Here is a 17,594-nt window from a genome sequence, read left to right as displayed (position 1 = left end):
TATTTGAATGCTAAATAAATATTGCACTGTGCAGTGACCTTATGGGCACTTTTTTTGAGCTCATCCTGCTGCCAAAGATTTTTTTTTTAATACATGTTTATTCATGTGGAGAGGATGGGGAATGCTGTTACTGTATGTTTTGTGCTGCCAGTCTTGAAGTCAAAACTGGGATCTCTCAGAAGAAGCTCTAAACAGAGGTAAAGCAAAAGCCTCACTGCAATCACCGGATCCTAATTAATTAACGGCTTTAAAAAAGTTTTTTTAGCACTTTGTAAGTAGGTGCAGTTTTCCTGAAAGTTTCACACTGAGCTCTGCTGCAACACACAAGCTTTATATGTTTCTATTTTTCTTGGCATTTGCAGAGTTTTTCCTTCTCTTCTCAGCACGAGGACTGAGTGACCTTAGCAATTGCCAGCAAGGGGACTCCATATGATGAAAGCAGGTGAAAGGGAAAATAAGGGCGGGAACTAGGTAAGGCCAATTCATACCTCAGAGGAGGTGTGGTCCTGCTCTGTACCTGGCTGTGGTCACAGTCTTGTGAAATATAAAAGGGGAAGGCAGTTGTTTCTCAAGCAATCTGTTGGCAGGATCCTGTAGCGAGAAGGAACGGAGGTGCTAGAAGAAATGCAGAGCAGGAAGTCTAGAGTGTCAGCTGCAAAAGGTGTGGGACGCAGTGGTGCCTCTGGGCCTTGGGAATACCATCAGCTCTTCTCTGTAGGTCTGTTCACTGGGCTGAAGGTTGCATGGTAGCTGCACTCCCTTCCCCAGCAGCCTGGCTTAGGAGGAGAAAGAAGCCATCATGCCCCAAGGAGGAGCAGCAGCACGCATAGCTGCCAAGCCCCAGGACTGGGGATGGGCATGGATGGTTCTGCTCGCCGCAGTGCTGCTGCAGGGGCTGACGCTGGGCTTCCCCTCCTGCATCGGTATCTTCTTCACGGACCTCCAGCGTGAGTTCCAGGCCAGCAATAGCGAGACATCATGGTTCCCGTCCATCATGGTGGCCGTGCTGCACGGAGGTGGTAAGTAACAGCTGCAGGGAATGCCCTCCACCACCTTCTGCGGTCGTGTTGCTGATGAGGGGCCGCAATGAGGGCGCTTTTCATATTTCATTAAGACAGATGGTGGAAGGGACTGAGAGGTCTGAGCAGACTGGCTGGTTGGCAGTGCACAGCATCTCCCAGCCACTTTGACCCATGCCCGCACAGTCCAAAGCTAAGTGTCCACAGACACCAAGTTCCCTTTTGCCACTCTAAGAGACAACCAAGACCCTTGCTCAAAGGAGGTGAATCCCTTTCTCAGCCCAGCTTCTCCAGACCAGTGAGAACTTAATTATTTCCCATAGCAGCTCTTTGAATAAGCTGGCAGGTAGTGTTGGAGTTTGGGTGCTTTCTTGATTTATCTTCTGTCCACAAGGGCGCATCTCCTCCCATGTGCCACATGACAACTGTGTTCTTCATGGCTGAAAAGATGCCAAAAGCCAAGCTCCTCCGGGCTGCTAGCTGAGGCAGAGTGTTAAAAGCAACTCCTTGGGCACTGGCATGGAGTGCACACCTAAGCAGGCATCAGGATGGACATGAGCATAGCTGGATTAATGCAGAATGTGGGTCAGGGAGCACTCTCCAGGTGAAGGAGGGTTGGGCTTTGTGGATAGTGGAGTGAGTCACTGGTTTTCTACCCAAAGAAAATGTGGGAGCTGCACAGGACAGGGCCCCCAGATCCTCCACCCAGATGGATATTTCTGCATAGAAGAGAAAAATCCTCAGCAGCTCGAGGACTTCCCAATGAGCAGTCTGTGTTGCTGCTGACCTCTCTATGTGCAACTCCCATGCTTATTTGATAAACAGACTACCCAAACCCCACCTAGGCAACAGAAGCAAAATATCCAGTGACCCCCACATATCTGAGCTGCTCCCTCAGTTCATACCTGTCCCTTTCCAATACTAGTGAAAGGTGACACTATAGTATTAAGGGAAAAAAAAGCAGAGCCCTGAGACATGCTAATGTGAAGGTTGTGGCCGGTTCAGTCTCTCCTGTGCAGGACTTGGCTGACAGCCACCTGACATGGGAGAGAGAGTTTGCACCTTAGCAGAAGCAGTTGGGTCCAGAATTGCGAGGTGCAGATGGAAAGAGACCTCACGGGAAGCAACGAGGGCAGGAATTATCACTGAAGGTCAGCAGTAAGAGAGCAGTGTCCTTGGGGCTTTGAATTTGGAAGCTGCTGGGCATTCTCTGTGCTGCCTACCATCCTCTGTGGTCCTGCTGCGGTTAGTGGGAAGAAGTTGAATGGGACCTGGTGGCTCTGGGAAATGGTCTCAGAAGCAGCCCAGCCCCAACATGTCCAGGAAGGACAAGTCTGGCAGTATCCGCAAGAAAATATCAAGTATCCTACCTTCTTTAATGAAGTACTGTTTTGTAGGAGGCCAGAACCACAGTAAAAGGTAATATAAAGACAGCCAATAAATAGATCCAAAAGTTATAAATTAGACAAGGAAAGAATAGCCTCATGTTAATTATATTCACTAACAGAATTTGTCAGGGCATAGCCAGTGAATTACAAGAGAGTTGTTACTTTGCTCGCCAGTTATGTCTCATCTATTGCAGGCTGTTACAGCAGAGGAGTGCTTGTTCTTGCCCCCTAATAGCATAAGGTGGGAGTAACACAACCATAAATCAGGAAGAAAAAACAACAAAAAAACAGAGATAAAAGACTCCCTCTCAGGCCAAGCATGTATGGCTTTTGCTGTAACTTCTGACCTTTGCAGTAGGCCATGCTCTGTTTGATTCAGGTTCCCCAGTTACATCCATCATCTCGGCACTTAAACCTTTTCCAGAATTGGATTCTGCTATGTCACCAGTGTCTCTCAGAGATGCTTCTCTCTTTTCTTCTCCTTCATCCTTTTTAATTCAGAGGAACTGAAGGGAAAAAAAAAATCTTGTTGCAAAAATTGGTAAACAGGAAGGGGAATGGACAGAGCAGCCCATTCTGAGAGTGGTCAGTATGGTGAGAAGGTCCCATGCAGGAGAGCTAACCTCAGCTCAGCAGAGCTATGGAAGGAAACAGGAAAAGGCACAGTGCAAACAATAGCTCATAACCTAGTAAGCCAAACATATATCATTACCCATGCTATGTTCCTAGGTAAAAGTGATTAACAATTATTTTGTTATAAGAATCATTTGAGAGACCTCAGGATCCTATGGCCCTCTCCGAAAGGGGAGTTCAGGCCCTTACACGTTCCTGCTCCTAGATATTCATGCACATGTAACTCTCTGGACTCACACTCCTGCAAATGCAGCGCTTTTGTTGGTATTATCTTTCCAAAGGAAAGCACAAAAGCCCCAGGCAAGTGAGAAATAATGTTTGAAACCTAGAAAGCAAGTTAACAGGAACAAATAATGAAAAACCCTTGTAAGTTTTAGGGCCAATCTCATTATTTTGGAGTGTTCAATTTATGACTTCTTGCTACTTGGGTTGGTTAAACAGCAGTACCATCCTTAATGTCTTCAGCAGGAGGAAAAATAATCTAGTCACCAGTTTGCTGACACTTTTTCAAAGACCAGTTGAAGTCTGAGGTGAAAATCTCCCAAGCAGATCAAAATACAGACAGCTGCACTCCTAATTTTAATAATGTTCCACTGTTCGCTTGACTATGTGGATTTTATTTCAAACCAGACATTGATTTAGGTCACAAATATGCCACAGATTATTTTCCCTACTCTGACTGACTCCTAATTCTGAAGCTTACAGTCATTTTGCATTTGCTTATATAACCTTAAGTGTTCAGAAGAGGGAAAAAAATAATAAAACCTGGAAAACCTCGAGGATCCTCAAACAAACAGGAAAAGAAACTCTACCTTCAGATCCTCTTCTGCCAGAGCATGCAGAGAGATGCCTGTTTCCCAGTGATGGTCTGCAGGTCTGAACTAATCTTTTCCTACCTCAAAATGAAGGATGCTAAATGACATTAACGAGCAGGTAATTTAACACAATCTCATGGAATTCACCAAAAACCTATGAAAATTAAAGAATTAATTGACCTTAAACACACACCTCCATGCCTATTTGTTCATTGCTTTTTCTGATTAAATAACATAACTCTTTCCTAGTAAAGCCTGCCAGCAATGTAGGTACACAATAAAACGTGGGTTTCTGCCCAAGAAGGACAAAGCCAGGCTCTGACCCATCAGAACCACCCGGGTCTCACTCCCACCTCTGCAGTCTTTGTGCTGGAGGTGTGGGAGTGGGAATCGGTATGTGCACTGTCTGCTCCTAGGCTTATGTCCTCTTGGAAGTGGACACGGTTAAACTTACCCACCCCTGCCCAGGTATGCCAGGACAGGCATGTGCAAAGAGCTGTGCTGACAATAACATCTTATTATTTTCCTGGGGAAGATGATGTGCAGGACAGCTGCAAGACTCCACAAGCTGCAGCTTGGATGCTACTGCCTGAAGGTTAGATTGATTCCCATGCAGACATGAATATACTTCACCAGCCTTTTTCAAATAATCCTCCTCAATGACGTCTATTTTTCTCCCATTCTTGATCTATTTCAGAGTCAACCTGCCTTCTCTTGCAAGGAATTTCACCTAGGTAGTGGGACACCAAGGGCAATTTAGAAGATTTTGTGGCAGAATATTTGAAAAACACAGTGAAAAGAGAGTGGAAATATGCAAACAGAAATATCACCCTGCTTAACATCTCTTACTCAGAGACATAGAAATACAAGTCCTCTGCTTTTTCAAGTCATTCCTGGAATTTATATCGTGTGAGAACAGAATTACACTTGAAGGTCCTCCTTGCATTGCAAGAGTTTTAACTAAAATCCATCATAGGGAAGCTTAGAAATCCTAATGACCAAAAACCAAGCAGATCACAGGAGCCTTCCCTTCAGCTAACAAGTTGACCACATGCTTGGGAGGATCAGGGGATGTATTTTCTGTTCCTGGCTTCCCTACTACATTATACTGCTGGGAAAATTCTCAGAGTGTCTAGACTAAATCATCTGATAATTGCGGCAGTCCAGAAGGTACAAAATATTTCTTTCCTCCCAAACTGCTTCCTTTTTTCCGCTTTGCTTCCAGGGCCCCTCTGCAGCATCTTGGTAAAGCGATTTGGCTGCAGGTTTGCTGTGATGCTGGGAGGCCTGCTCAGTGGAGTGGGCATGGTGTCCAGCTCCTTCTGCAAGTCCATCAGCCAGCTTTACTTAACAGCTGGCCTCATCACTGGTAAGTACCAAAGAACAGCAGGAAAACCCAGCTGCTGTGCTTGACTTGAAAAATGGGAAATGGTGAGAGTCCCAACTAAGTGCTCACGTTTTTCCATTCATCTGTGAAACAGGATAAATTAAAAGCCTCACAGCACAGCAGGAATTGTATAGCAGCTAGATTTACCCTTCACACCCCTTTAATACACGCTTCATCTAGCCAAGCTCACTGGAAAGTGCTTCTATCTGGAAAAAGCTACAGGTCTCCAGAGGGCAAAACGGAGAGCAAAGATGTCTGTTCTTTCTACTAGCTTCTCAACCTTTTGTCTTTGAAGAAGGGAGGTTTTTTCAGTCTTGGAAAGTAATGTGTTGGGACAACGTCCTTCCCAAGCTCTCTGGGCTTGTATTTCACCACTCCCAATCTGGGGAAATGTATCTTTTTCTAACAAAAGAACATGTTGGTTTTCACCAGAAGTAACAGATGGGAACTTTTCCTTTCCAAATATTTCTCCTATGTGACTGTTGTTCAACTCTGACTCTTTTCTAACACAGAGAAATTAATTCTTTCAGCCAGGTCACTTTGGGACCAATCCTGTTGGATCTTGCAACCTAAGCTGTGCCCATTGCATAGACTGAAAAAACAAGTAACTCCCTGAGCCCCGATGAAAGTGTCAGGAAAGCAGCACTGCTTGTTGCATGTGGTATAAAAACCAAATTTTTAATGAACAATTCCATAACAATTTTAGGAATGGCAGTGTGCCCCAGACAAATGTCAGCTTAGATCAGTATATTTAGTATACCCAAGAAAACATGTAGTTTAACCAAGAACACAAGTAATTTACAACATCCTTCTTCACCCCCTTTGTGGGGTTTCTGAGTATTAATCACTGGGGGTTGTGCAGCCTGGCAGGTGAGGAAATGCTTCAGTGGCAGATGAAGTCATCTGTGGATATACCCTGGATTTGGGCTCTTTTCACCCTTTAAGACAACACAGAGGGATCATGTGCTGTCCTTTTCTCTTTTACTCTTACCTTTAGGTCTGGGATCATGTTTCAGCTTCCAGGCAGGAGTGACTGCGCTGGGCTACTACTTTGTACGGTGGCGAACACTGGCCAATGCCATAGCATCCACTGGCGTCTCTCTCGGTTTCACGCTGTGGCCACTGCTTTCTCAATACTTGCTGGATGAGATGGGCTGGAGAAACACTTTTCTTATCTTTGGAGGAATACTATTGAACTGTTGTGTTTCTGGAGCCATCATGAGACCAGTTCAGCTTGCATCAGGGTCACTACTACAGTCACCCAAGCCTGGAGAGGGGCCAGAGAGAAGAGCAGAAGAGGCACAGCTCTCCAATGGAGCATCTTCTCCCCACCCCGAGCTCCAGCAGCAAACCAGAAGGACTGCATGCTTCCAGATGCTGCAGAAGTATCTGGCTTTTGACATCTTCTGTCAAAACAAGGGTTACCAGATTTACACTATTGGAGTGACCTGGATGATGATGGGGTTTGCATTACCACATGTCTACCTTGTGCCTTATGCCATCCAGAATGGGGTGGAGGAACGCAGGGCAGCCCTTCTCATCTCTGTTATCGGGTTCATCAACATCTTCATACGCCCTTTGACAGGGCTGCTCTCAGGACACAGAGTCTTCACAGGGAGACGCATCTACCTGTTCAGCCTGGCTGTGCTTCTCTGCGGGCTGAGCAATTTCATTTGTGTCATTTCAGCTGAGTTCAGCGTGCTCATCATCTACTGCATCATCCTCAGTATAGCCATGAGTGGCATCGGCGCACTCACCTTCCAGGTGCTGATGGATGTGGTGGAGATGGACCGGTTCTCAAGTGCTCTAGGGCTCTTCACCATCCTGGAGAGTATCACTCTCCTCATCGGACCCCCTCTCACAGGTGAGAGAAGTTATTAAAGCAGGCTGGGGAAAAATTGGTTGTTTAGACACTGGTGACAAGTGTTTGGGAGCATAAAGAAAAATAAGAGCATTCCCAAACCCATACAAACAAGTGAGTTATGCAGAGGGAGCAATATAAAAGGGAGAGTTGGAAAGGAATGATCAGCCGCTTCTCGCAGCTGAAGGAAGGTCATTTCTGCAGCTGCCCCAATGTCACTGCAGCAACACCAGACAGTGAAAAAAGGCAGCTTTGATAGGTATAGGAGTGATGAGAGCTTTTTTCCAGTGAGAGGGAAGTCATAGAGAGGAATTACTGTGGTAGGATCTTGCTGTCTATGAACTCTTTCACTGCTTTGCCAGTTTGCATTGTTTTATCTATGAAGTCTCAAGGAATTGCAAACATCCCATTAAACAAATTAACTGTGATCAGAATTATTACCAGTCTTACATTATTCAAGAGCCTTATAGTAAAAGCTTCTGTTCACTCTTCTTTCCGAGTTCCAGAGTGTATTGATTTTTCTCTGGAGACAAGAAAGGAGCTAGTTATGACCCCAAATCCAATAAATTATTCACAGATTTCATGGTTCACTCCAAGTGCCACTAAGTGACCTGTCCAAGACGCACCTGCTCCTGCAGTACAGCAGCAAATTCAAAAGATTAACAAGAAATGTGAACCTGAGCATGAATCCTCAATTCAGGCTTTAGTTCTCTTCTCCAGGCAATGAATTGTGTACTATTCAGCAGGAAAATAATGTCTGTTCTAAGCATGGGATGATAACATGTACCATATTTCATGGTATTCCCTGGCATTAGTGTCAGTCGCTTTGAGAAAAGTGCAAAAAAAAGGTCTTTTCTTGGACATCTCTAATAGGAGTGGCAGATGGGCAAAACGAAGTACAGTAAAAGCAGCACCATTTTTATCTGTAGTCCTAAAATCTGCTAAAGAAAAGTGCACTATGAAAAGAAACATTACCAATCTTTACTAAAGAATACAAGCAAACAAACATCATTACAGTATTTCCATATAAATAAGCAGCCTACAGAAGGCATTGTATATTTGACCTGAGTATCGCCTTTCCATGTCTAACATTAGTGTTAAATTACTTATTTGATATATCACGCTTCTAAATGTTTTATATTGAGGGCACTTAATGTTAGTCATAATGCTTGTTGTGCTGTGAATTTTCTTCTCCCTGATTACACACTATTAGCAACAAGTTTCAGTTTAGAGACCCTAGCATCAATTTTTGAGAGATTTCTCTATCTATTTGTTCTGTTTTCTGACGTAGGATGTAATAAGGTCACTCATTCCAAAATCCAGTGAGTGGCAGGGGCACAGGGGTCCTCTGCTGGGTAAACAAAACGAATCAGCTGGTTGGGGAAAAGCTACAATTCCCTTTCTGTCCTGATTTTTCTGTGTATTGAGAAATACTTTATACAGAAGCAGAAACATCACCTGAGTGGTGACTACAAAAAAAACGAACAACCCCTAGAATCTAGAGAAGAGAACTTAACTCATCTGTGAATGCTTATCTTTTGTATATAGCAGTTTGCTGAATGATTTAGGTTTAACATTTATGTAAATGTCACCTAGTTGCCTTTAGTATGCATCTTCGCTTTGACTAAGCTGTGGCTTCTATTTCAGGTCTCCTGGTAGATGTAACTAGTGATTTCCACTATGTCTTCTACAACTCCAGTTTCTTTCTGATATCAGCTGCATTATTCATGGGGCTCAGCTTCTGTGCTTTGGAAAAAAAAAACAAATTGAAAGAGGCTTCAAAAGTACCTTTGGATAATCCCTCCAGATATCAATACAATGAAATGCCAACTGAACCACAGTCTGAAAGTCAATCCCCTCCAGCAGTTGTGTACATCACAAGCATATGAAAAGAAAGAAAAGAAGAAGAAGAAAAAAAAAAACACAAACAATTATGTGGCCTGTACAAACCTAAGCAAGGCCCAGCACTGATGGCAGATGAGAAAACAAGCATCTGCTTTCCACAACTCTCGTCATCCTTCTACCCTACACTTCCACTCCGTGGGGCCGTGTCAGACTCCAAGTGAGAGATCTAGACCACAGGCTGAGCCTAGAACCCAGCGGCAGCCAAAGAGCCGAAGGACAAAGAGAACTGTGCTTTCCTAAAGCAAACCATGGGATAACAGCCATGGTAACCAGCACTGAGAGACAAAAGCTGTGTCAGTTCAATTGGTTTAAGTCAGTGCCTTTAAGAAGTCACTGGAATTTCACATGCACATTTCAGTTGGTAGCACTGAACAATATGTATTAATGGCTATGCACAGTTCTTTCACAAAGAAGTATTATTGCCTCATCTGAACATGCAATTTTGGTGCAGACTAATATGACGTTTCCTGGTTGCTTCCCATGTTGGGGGTGGCAAGACAAACACTTACCACAGGAAGTGTGGTATTATTTTCCACATCTCTAAATATTATATGGAAGCTTCTGCATGGGTTGCAGAACTCAGCCAAGTCTCTAGTGAGATCAAATATTTTCTCCAAGGTGTATACATGAGTTCTTCATGCCAAGGACATTTTCAAAGCCTCAAAGGTTCAACTCCAGAGCATCAAGAAGAAAAAAACCCCAAACCTTTGAGTGCCTGCTTTGTATAACTAGTGATATCTCAAGTGCTTCTTGATATATCATAAAACAGGATTCATGGCTTGCGTAAATACACTTCTTTACAGCATTAACTGGGACCCATGGGGGGGGGGGGGGGGGCAGCAAAGGTGTTACTAGACCTAAGAATAAGGTATGCATCCTTATATAGGGCCAAATTCAAAGCCACTGTAGTTCCCCTTTGTGTAAATGAATTTAGCTCTTTAGTCTTAGACTCTCAGACTTAATTACACCAGCATTCTCATTATAGAGAAGTTTTCACAAGCATAACTTACATTTCTTATAAGCACAAGCATAACTTACAAAGAAATCTGTGGGGAAAAGTATACAGAGAAAAGTCAATGTCACTGACTTTCATATCCATACAGCCTTGACTGTAAGTGGCTTTTCTTGCTACACTCCTGGGACTTAACTTGTAAATACTAAGATGATAGCTGCATCAGCCTCTAGCCTCCCTCGGCATCAGCTTGAGTTGCGAACTGTTTATATTCTGTATCATTCCTGATCTGACAGAAGCAGGTAATAGCTTACAAAGCACAACAGATGAAGATTACTCAACACTAGAACCATCAGAAAGACAGAAGCATAAAATGGAAGTGAAATGGAAGAAGAAACAGCTTTCAACTCAGCTGCAGTGCTTATCTTGAGAACTGTCATATCAGATTCCTAGCAACAAAACCACAGTTTTCATTAGAGCTGTGGGCTCCCCAGACAAAACAAACAAGCCAAAAAAAACCCCACTGGATGGAAAACTGACTCCAAGGTCTTCAGACTATAATGGCTTCACAGCTGGCTTTTACAGGGGAAGAGGTATCAGCCCTTCAGAAGGGTTCCTGCTCCCACAGCTCAGTATCTTCTTCAGTACTGCTCTAGGGTTACTGAACCAGTAGGCTTTGCATTTCCTTATCAATCATATACTTAAATAAGAGGACTAGTGGGAGACATATCTAGTGTCTCATAACACATGTTTATTAACTTGTGTAATGCTTACATTGTCCATAACTATTAAGTAAACAGGGACTGGTGCTTCTCAGCTTACCAAAACAATTACTGCTGTACATTCCTAGGAAAAAGATGTGGCTTTCTCCCTCTCAGAAAAAAAAAAAAACCAACAATGAAAAGGGATTAAGTCCCAAACCTCTTCCAGCTATTGCAAATAAAACAACTAAGCAGCAGAACAGATTGCCATTTTTTCTGTGTGTAATTCTTAATTTTTAATTCTGTTCACCTTTCTACATTCCCTTTCTGGTTTTTTTTTCCAGAAATATGGGGTCATATCGTCCCAAATCCTCCCACTGCTACAAATGTCCTGGGCAAAACAGGCAAGATATGGTGTAAGCTACAACCCATCAAAATTTATCACAGGAAAACAAAGCTTAGTTGAAGGAGCAACAGAATGCATCTCCTGTGTGGAGCCAACTGCTCTATCTGCAATGCTTTAGCCCTAGCTGGCTCATAAGCAAGGAAATGTATAGTCTAATGAATGCTTGCAAGATACAAGGGAGATAAAAACCCCCAGGTACTCACCAACTGAAGCTGACACACAGAGATCAGCTCCTCCTACACCATGACAAAGAAATCTGTTTTGACTATTTCTTAGCTGTGCACAGCAGTGCAAGATAATTTAGGACGGAAAGTTAGGAGAGTGCTTTATAGAACTGCTTTTTGATGCTCCCAGACTCAACACCAGGGTCACTAGGAGTTACTTGCAGAGGCAGAGGGATGTTTCTGGGAAGAAAAACAATGAATTCACAAATCCATTATTTTAACATTTCTCCACTTGTTGACTAAAAACTTCCTAACAGCCTTACAGAATTTAAGCTGCCTGAAAACAGCGTTGTCTCCCCCAGTTACTTTGCACAGACCCTTTAGAAGTAATCCACAACCCACAGGTTGGAAACAAATCTCAGAAAGAGAAGAGGTAACATTTTCGGTTGTGTTCCCACATGTAAATAAGATGTCTGAGCTCCCATAATAGAGAAAACTAGCCCCCTCCTCTCCTGTTCCACAGCTGTCTTCTCCCACCTCTTTTCAACCTGAACTCCAAGCTGCCTTGAGCAGGAGCTTTGTAAAGCATAATTGAAGGGACCATGCATACTGAGCATGCTACAGGATAATAAATACTCCACCTCGGAGCTATCATACAGGAGCAGTAATACTCAGTCCTTAAGGATCTTGAGGCCCAGAAGAAAAATAAAGCAATAAAAGTTCCTTTCATTAGTTTAAGGTCATCCCATTACACAAGGTAACTACCCCCACCCCTGAAGCAGTTTTTTTTAACACCTACAGACAGTAAAATAACCCTGGCTTTAATTATGGACAAACACTAATACCTCAGCCAGGTTACAAACCTCTGAGAACCAGCACAGCAACAAAAATTGACCAGAAATAAATGTCCATTCAAAATATCATTAACCTTGCAAGGTAAGCATTTTTTGCAACAAGCACCTTTCCTTACTGCAATGAAACATTCACCAGGGAGTTAACACTGAAATATTGCAAGATCATGACCTTAAAAGCCTTAGACACTCTGCCAATGTAATTCTTCGAAAAGTTTAATAAAAACCCAAAGAAAGGTCACAGTAAACTTACACACTCTAGAACACCTCAGAAGTGCAAAGTCACTTAAATTAAGAGCTTGGCATGCTGCTTGCAGACCTGGCTCGTAACTGCAAGAAAAGAAACATAACTGCTAGAAATGAAACTTCACTGAATTCTAAAACTTTGGTGTGCTACCTATATACTAGACTAGCCCCTGGACCTGTGAATACCCCAGCTATAGTAGCCCATTCTGTGCTAACTATTCCGGCAAACACCAAGTGCTTGGAGCGTTAAGACAATTAAACAATATAGCCAATATTGGGTGAGTAAACAGCCAACTCTGCCTACTGCCAAGTGATCTTTCTGGATGAACAGGGCAAACTCCCTGCAGTAAGTCAGCACAAAGACAACAAGCACCCAGCTGGTAACAAAGCAGGTCATGTAATCAGTACTAGCACGGTCTGTAACTCCTGCAGAAAATCTCTGAGGACTACAAAACCAGGGGATGTTATCAAATTCTCCTCCAGGAGGCAGCTCCAACACAACAAATTAAATGTAAAATTTTTCTCACATCTCTTAACCAGCTTTGATTAAACTCAATGCAAGACAAAGGCTAGAAAGAGCACAGCTCACAGTTCCCAAGAAGACAAGTACAGCTGTTCCTCTTCTCCTGGTTACTTCTTGCCACGCACTGAATAGTGTGACCTGGAGATGCATCACCTGAAACTCAGCCAGCACAGGCACCAGACTTTTCAAAACACTGCTGTCTATGAAACCACTCCAGGGGACAAAGTTCCTACTGCTGCTGTGCATGCAAAATTATACTGACTGACCACAAATGTAGTATTTACAAACAGAAGTCATTATATTTTTTCTCTTTAAATACTGGTTTTCACCCCTTATTAGTCAATCCAAATATCCTTAATCACTTCTCTTTGTATTGACTAGCTCCTCTGTTTGCTTTCTCTTCTCCCACTTTCTCACATTAGTCATTCACTTTCTATGTAATGACAAATGTGACTTAAAAGCATGTCAACACTTACCACTTACAAAGGCATACATTAAAAGAGATTTGTTAATACACTAGCAAAACATTCTAATATAGAAGTAGTCTGTAGCACCTTTGCTGATCATTTTCATATATATACACACATATACAGATATATATACACTGACTTCATCTGAAAATTGAGTTGGAGTTGCTAGCACAGGTGTGGCTTAAACTTTTATACCAGGTAGAAACAAATATCTTCACTTTCACATTCTCTGTCTTCCCACACCATTGCAATGTTAAAAGATTTAGCATTGCTGCATTTAGTGTAGCTTCTTTGCTCATCTTATTTAATGTGGTCATGGGCAGACATTTTACTACACCCAGCTGTGTGGTAGGAGAGATTATCAGCCCAACATGCTTGTCACTGATGTCACGTATTTGGTGAATCAGTCCATGTTCAATTTGCTTCATATGAAAACTGACTGCATTTGAGACAATAAAAAGATAACATCTGCTCACAGCCTGTTTCCTACCTTATCTACAGAAGAACCTCCATGCATTTAATTGCTTCAATAAAAGAAACACATATTTCTGCAGAGTCCATCTCCCCAGTTTATGATGTTTATGTACCTTTACCTTACGTATTTACATGATATGAACCACAATTGAATTCACTTGCAGCACTTATAATCATAGTGGTTTCACTGGAACTGTGCTAGTTCAGAATCATGTAATTGCTCTGCTTTGTGCTTAGACCAGGGCATTGTACAACCAGGGTAGAATTACCTGCTGCTGTTTTAATTCGCTCCTTCTTGGCTTCATTTTTTTTTCCCCAGGTAATTTATCCTACCACGCATGTTTTGTGCCCTCTTTTTACCTGTTCCCTCAGCTTTAAATCCTTCTGCCTTTTTACAAAAGGCAAAAAATCTCTTTCCATTGTCCTTCTTTAACCTAGGAGTTGCAACCCCCATACTAGAACTGAAACTAACTGAACCTTCATTCCTTCAGCATCTCTTCCTACCGAACACCCACCACCCCGAGGGACGCTGAGACCCAGCAAGCAGCTCCGTCCAGAGCTGGAACAGGCTGCCCAGGGAAGTCGTGGAGTCACCATCCCCGGAGGTGTTAAAAAACACACAGACATGGCACTTCAGGACATGGTTTAGTGAGCACGGTGGTGTTGGGTTAACAGTTGGACTCGATGATCTTAAAGGTCTTTTCTGACCTAAATGATTCTATGATTCTATCCCTCGGCAAGCAAGCTGGTCAGCAGAGCCATGACCTGGGCAACAGCTCGGGGTTTATCCACGCTGAGCAAGCAACACCGCAACTAACTCCGGAGAACCTGGAAGGACGGCAGTATTGAAATTGAGCAGGGAAAAAATACATACACGTGAAAAATTCTTTAGTAAACAAACTAGTGAGCGAGGAAAGGTCAGCTCCTTTCCAGAGCAAAGCGTTTAAATACCAAAGTTTTGCCGTATACCGAAATCAGCGTCGAACGCCTCGACACACCTCGGTAACAGGTTAACACGATCCACGGGGAAGGAAACACCCCAGCAAGGCGCTCGCCTGCCGCCCCACAACCCGCTGGGCAGCGGACTGCCTTTCCATCTGCGACCGCCTCCCGGCACCGACCCCGGGGGCCCGCACACCGGGAGCCGCCGGCCGAGGAGGAGAAAGAAGGAGGAGAAGGAGGAGGAGCCGCCCCCGCCTGAGGAGAGCAACGCTCGGCCGCGCCACGCCCACAAGATGGCGCCCGCCGGGCCCCTGGTGCTGCCGCCGCTGGCTCGTCTCCACCCCGCGGGACGCGGCCGTGGGGCGGCCTCGCCGTGAGGAAGCGCTGCCCGCGCCCCGGGCTGCCGTGGGAGGGGAAGAGCCGAGCCGAGCCGAGCGCGGGGTGTCTCACGGGCGCCGGGGGTTTAGCCGCTGAGCTTGGGGCGACACACGGCTGCCGGGCCCGGGATGGAGCTGGGGCGGCTGGAGTACCTGCAGGCCCTCGTCACCGAGTTCCAGGTGACAGACAGCCCAGGTAAACCCCGGGCACCGCTGCTCGCAGGTGCTCTTCACGTTGAGCGTGTTTCCTCACGCACCTGACACTTCTCTGTTGCAGAGGCCAAGGAGCAGGTACTGGCCAACCTGGCCAACTTTGCCTATGATCCCAAAAACTACGAGTACCTCCGGCAACTCCAGGTCCTGGATCTGTTCCTCGATATGCTCGCCGAAGACAACGAGACCCTCGTGGAGTTTGCGATTGGTAAGGACCTCACCTAACAGCCTCGTAAGGGGCCGACAGGCCAGGGTTTGGTGGTTAATCCCCCCCCCCGAGAGGGAGGTAGTTGTGCTGCAAGAACAGACCCACGCCATGCTGATAAGGCCTCCTTTAGTGGAGAACGAGCAGAATGGGGAGAGAGGTAGGAGGCAGGCATCTCCCCTTCACCCTAATAGAGCTGCTGTGCTTAAAGCTGCTTTCTAGAAAGGACTTCTTTTTCCCCTAGACTGTAAGTAAATATTATCTGAATGACTACTTAATGAAATCTCTCCTATAGAGAGACAGTCATTAATGGTTAAATTTTGCCATGTATAAATGTACAGGTCCAATGTTATCATTCTGCTATTGACAACCAGTCTTCTAGAATACTTACTTGAAATTTTTTAAGTCCTCTGAGGAACTGCCTTATTCATGGTCTGAACGTAAGCTAAGGGGACAGATCTAATCGTGAGTGACTCCATGAGATGATAATAAATTATTTGATTTTTAAGGTTTGTGGCTGAGCTATACCAGGATGTGGATGCATCTTAAAAGTTCCAAGCTCAAACATTCTCTGTCTCTTGGCTAGTACCGTTAGCTCTGTTCTCTGTTTTTCTAAAACACCTGCAATAAACTGCTGGCTTGTAGCCTCTGTTAGGGTTAAGTGATACTGGAATTCTTCATTTTCCGAAAGGTTATATCCAGCAGTAACAGTGCCCTCTAATGACATACAGGAGGAGGAATGTTCTGATGGAAAATCTCTGGAAAGAATCAAGAAAACGTTGCCTGGGAAGCTGTTAAGAATTTTCCATCCAAATCTCACAGATAATCTGGATGCTTATTTCTGTATTAGAAAAAGGGATCAGCAATGAATTTGAATCTTAGCATGAAAAAGGATGAGGGTGTGAAGAGTTTGTCTTGCATGTGTCGGACATTTTCTTTTGCTGTTTCAGGCGGTCTTTGCAACCTGTGCCTGGATAAAACTAACAAAGATTACATCTTGGAGGCAAATGGGGTAGAGTCCATAATCAACTGTCTCTCCAGCTCCAATGAGGAGACGGTCATGTCGGCAGTCACGACGCTGATGTACCTGACAACGCCACAGTCACGCCAGCAGACCACGGCTCTCCCAGTGGTGGAGTGCATGCTTCGCTTCTCTCTCTCAGCCAGCAGAAGGCTAAGCAATTTGGCAACCGTCTTCCTGGAGGATTACTGCACACCTCTGCAAGTGGAAGAGGCCAGGAATCTAAGCAAACACACAGCAGTGGGGATTCCTCTCCCCAAGGACTGAAGCTGTCAGAACAGTGTGGAGCTGTTGAGAGGGACACCCCCCTCTGTTTTCCTAGGCCTCTACTTTCTGCTCAGCAGGTGGAGGGTATATCAAGAACAACATTAAAGAGGGAAACTGGTCATACCAGCACTGGATTTTAGTTAATAGAGAGCACAGTGCAGCACTACAATGTCAGTCAGGCCAAGCACACATCTAAAACTGCAAGCAAATATTTAAAATAAAGCAAGTCATGGCTGTTGGAGAGCAGGTTGCCAAGTGCAGCCCAGCATCCAGCTTGGACAAATAACCTTCCCAGCAATTAGGGGGTTTTCTGCTTGGGTTATTGGGCAGCTTATATCCCGTCCAGTTCCTGACTGGTTTTGCTGCAGCTCTCTTCAGTGTCAACTCAAATAACTTTGAAACACCACATAAACTTCATTCCTCCTGCAGAAGAAAGGTGTTTCCCTGCCCTGGCAGTTTGCAATCTTACTGCATCCCTTTAGTACTAAATATGCCATCCTATCATCATGGCATAGACACCTGGCTAGTAAATCACTACACAGGGCAGGTTGTAGCTATACTATAAATCAGGTAGTGGAAAGTTATTTTTCTTTCATTACCACTGGTGAGAAAGGTGAAGATTAAAAAAAGGGCTCATGGCAGTCTGGCTCATGAGAACAGCTGTCTTGTAAAACCTTCTCTTAATAAAACATTAACTTAAACACTGTGTAAACAGTTTTGTATAAGCTCATAAATATTTCTCTACAGCACTTGCAGCCCAGCCTTTGCCCGCTC

General features: G+C 44.2%; 2 protein-coding genes and 1 long non-coding RNA gene across 3 annotated transcripts; 2 read left to right on the top strand and 1 right to left on the bottom strand.

Moving 5' to 3' along the window:
- The first annotated feature begins 580 nt into the window (after window positions 1-580).
- SLC16A5 (solute carrier family 16 member 5) lies at window positions 581-8,992 on the top strand. The gene is made up of 4 exons (XM_009915800.2): window positions 581-1,019; window positions 5,081-5,224; window positions 6,240-7,106; window positions 8,751-8,992. Exons 1-4 carry the CDS (start codon window positions 800-802, stop codon window positions 8,990-8,992), a joined length of 1,473 nt encoding a protein of 490 aa, XP_009914102.1. The 5' UTR covers window positions 581-799.
- On the bottom strand, window positions 2,482-14,966 carry LOC138688168 (uncharacterized). The gene is made up of 3 exons (XR_011327221.1): window positions 14,792-14,966; window positions 6,234-8,849; window positions 2,482-4,585 (listed from the first exon to the last, which is right to left on the bottom strand). It is a non-coding gene; the product is annotated as an uncharacterized lncRNA (long non-coding RNA).
- Window positions 14,967-15,096: 130 nt separating this feature from the next.
- ARMC7 (armadillo repeat containing 7) lies at window positions 15,097-17,521 on the top strand. Its single transcript, XM_009920870.2, has 3 exons — window positions 15,097-15,310; window positions 15,392-15,535; window positions 16,483-17,521. Exons 1-3 carry the CDS (start codon window positions 15,244-15,246, stop codon window positions 16,818-16,820), a joined length of 549 nt encoding a protein of 182 aa, XP_009919172.2. The 5' UTR covers window positions 15,097-15,243; the 3' UTR covers window positions 16,821-17,521.
- The last annotated feature ends 73 nt before the right edge of the window (window positions 17,522-17,594 follow it).

This window comes from Haliaeetus albicilla, chromosome 12 (genome assembly GCF_947461875.1).
Source record: "Haliaeetus albicilla chromosome 12, bHalAlb1.1, whole genome shotgun sequence".
Lineage (NCBI taxonomy): Eukaryota > Metazoa > Chordata > Aves > Accipitriformes > Accipitridae > Haliaeetus > Haliaeetus albicilla.
Note: the sequence above shows the minus strand (reverse complement) of the source record. Positions and strands in the feature narration are given on the sequence as shown.

What these genes read in the sequence shown, in the direction of transcription:
- ARMC7 (XM_009920870.2), top strand. Translation starts at nt 15,244, where the DNA reads ATGGAGCTGGGGCGGCTGGAGTACCTGCAGGCCCTCGTCACCGAGTTC. An exon ending in CCAGGTGACAGACAGCCCAG is followed by an intron (nt 15,311 to 15,391) that starts GTAAACCCCGGG and finishes TCTCTGTTGCAG; the next exon opens with AGGCCAAGGAGCAGGTACTG. An exon ending in CCTCGTGGAGTTTGCGATTG is followed by an intron (nt 15,536 to 16,482) that starts GTAAGGACCTCA and finishes TTGCTGTTTCAG; the next exon opens with GCGGTCTTTGCAACCTGTGC.
- SLC16A5 (XM_009915800.2), top strand. Translation starts at nt 800, where the DNA reads ATGCCCCAAGGAGGAGCAGCAGCACGCATAGCTGCCAAGCCCCAGGAC. An exon ending in GGCCGTGCTGCACGGAGGTG is followed by an intron (nt 1,020 to 5,080) that starts GTAAGTAACAGC and finishes CTTTGCTTCCAG; the next exon opens with GGCCCCTCTGCAGCATCTTG. An exon ending in CATCGGACCCCCTCTCACAG is followed by an intron (nt 7,107 to 8,750) that starts GTGAGAGAAGTT and finishes CTTCTATTTCAG; the next exon opens with GTCTCCTGGTAGATGTAACT.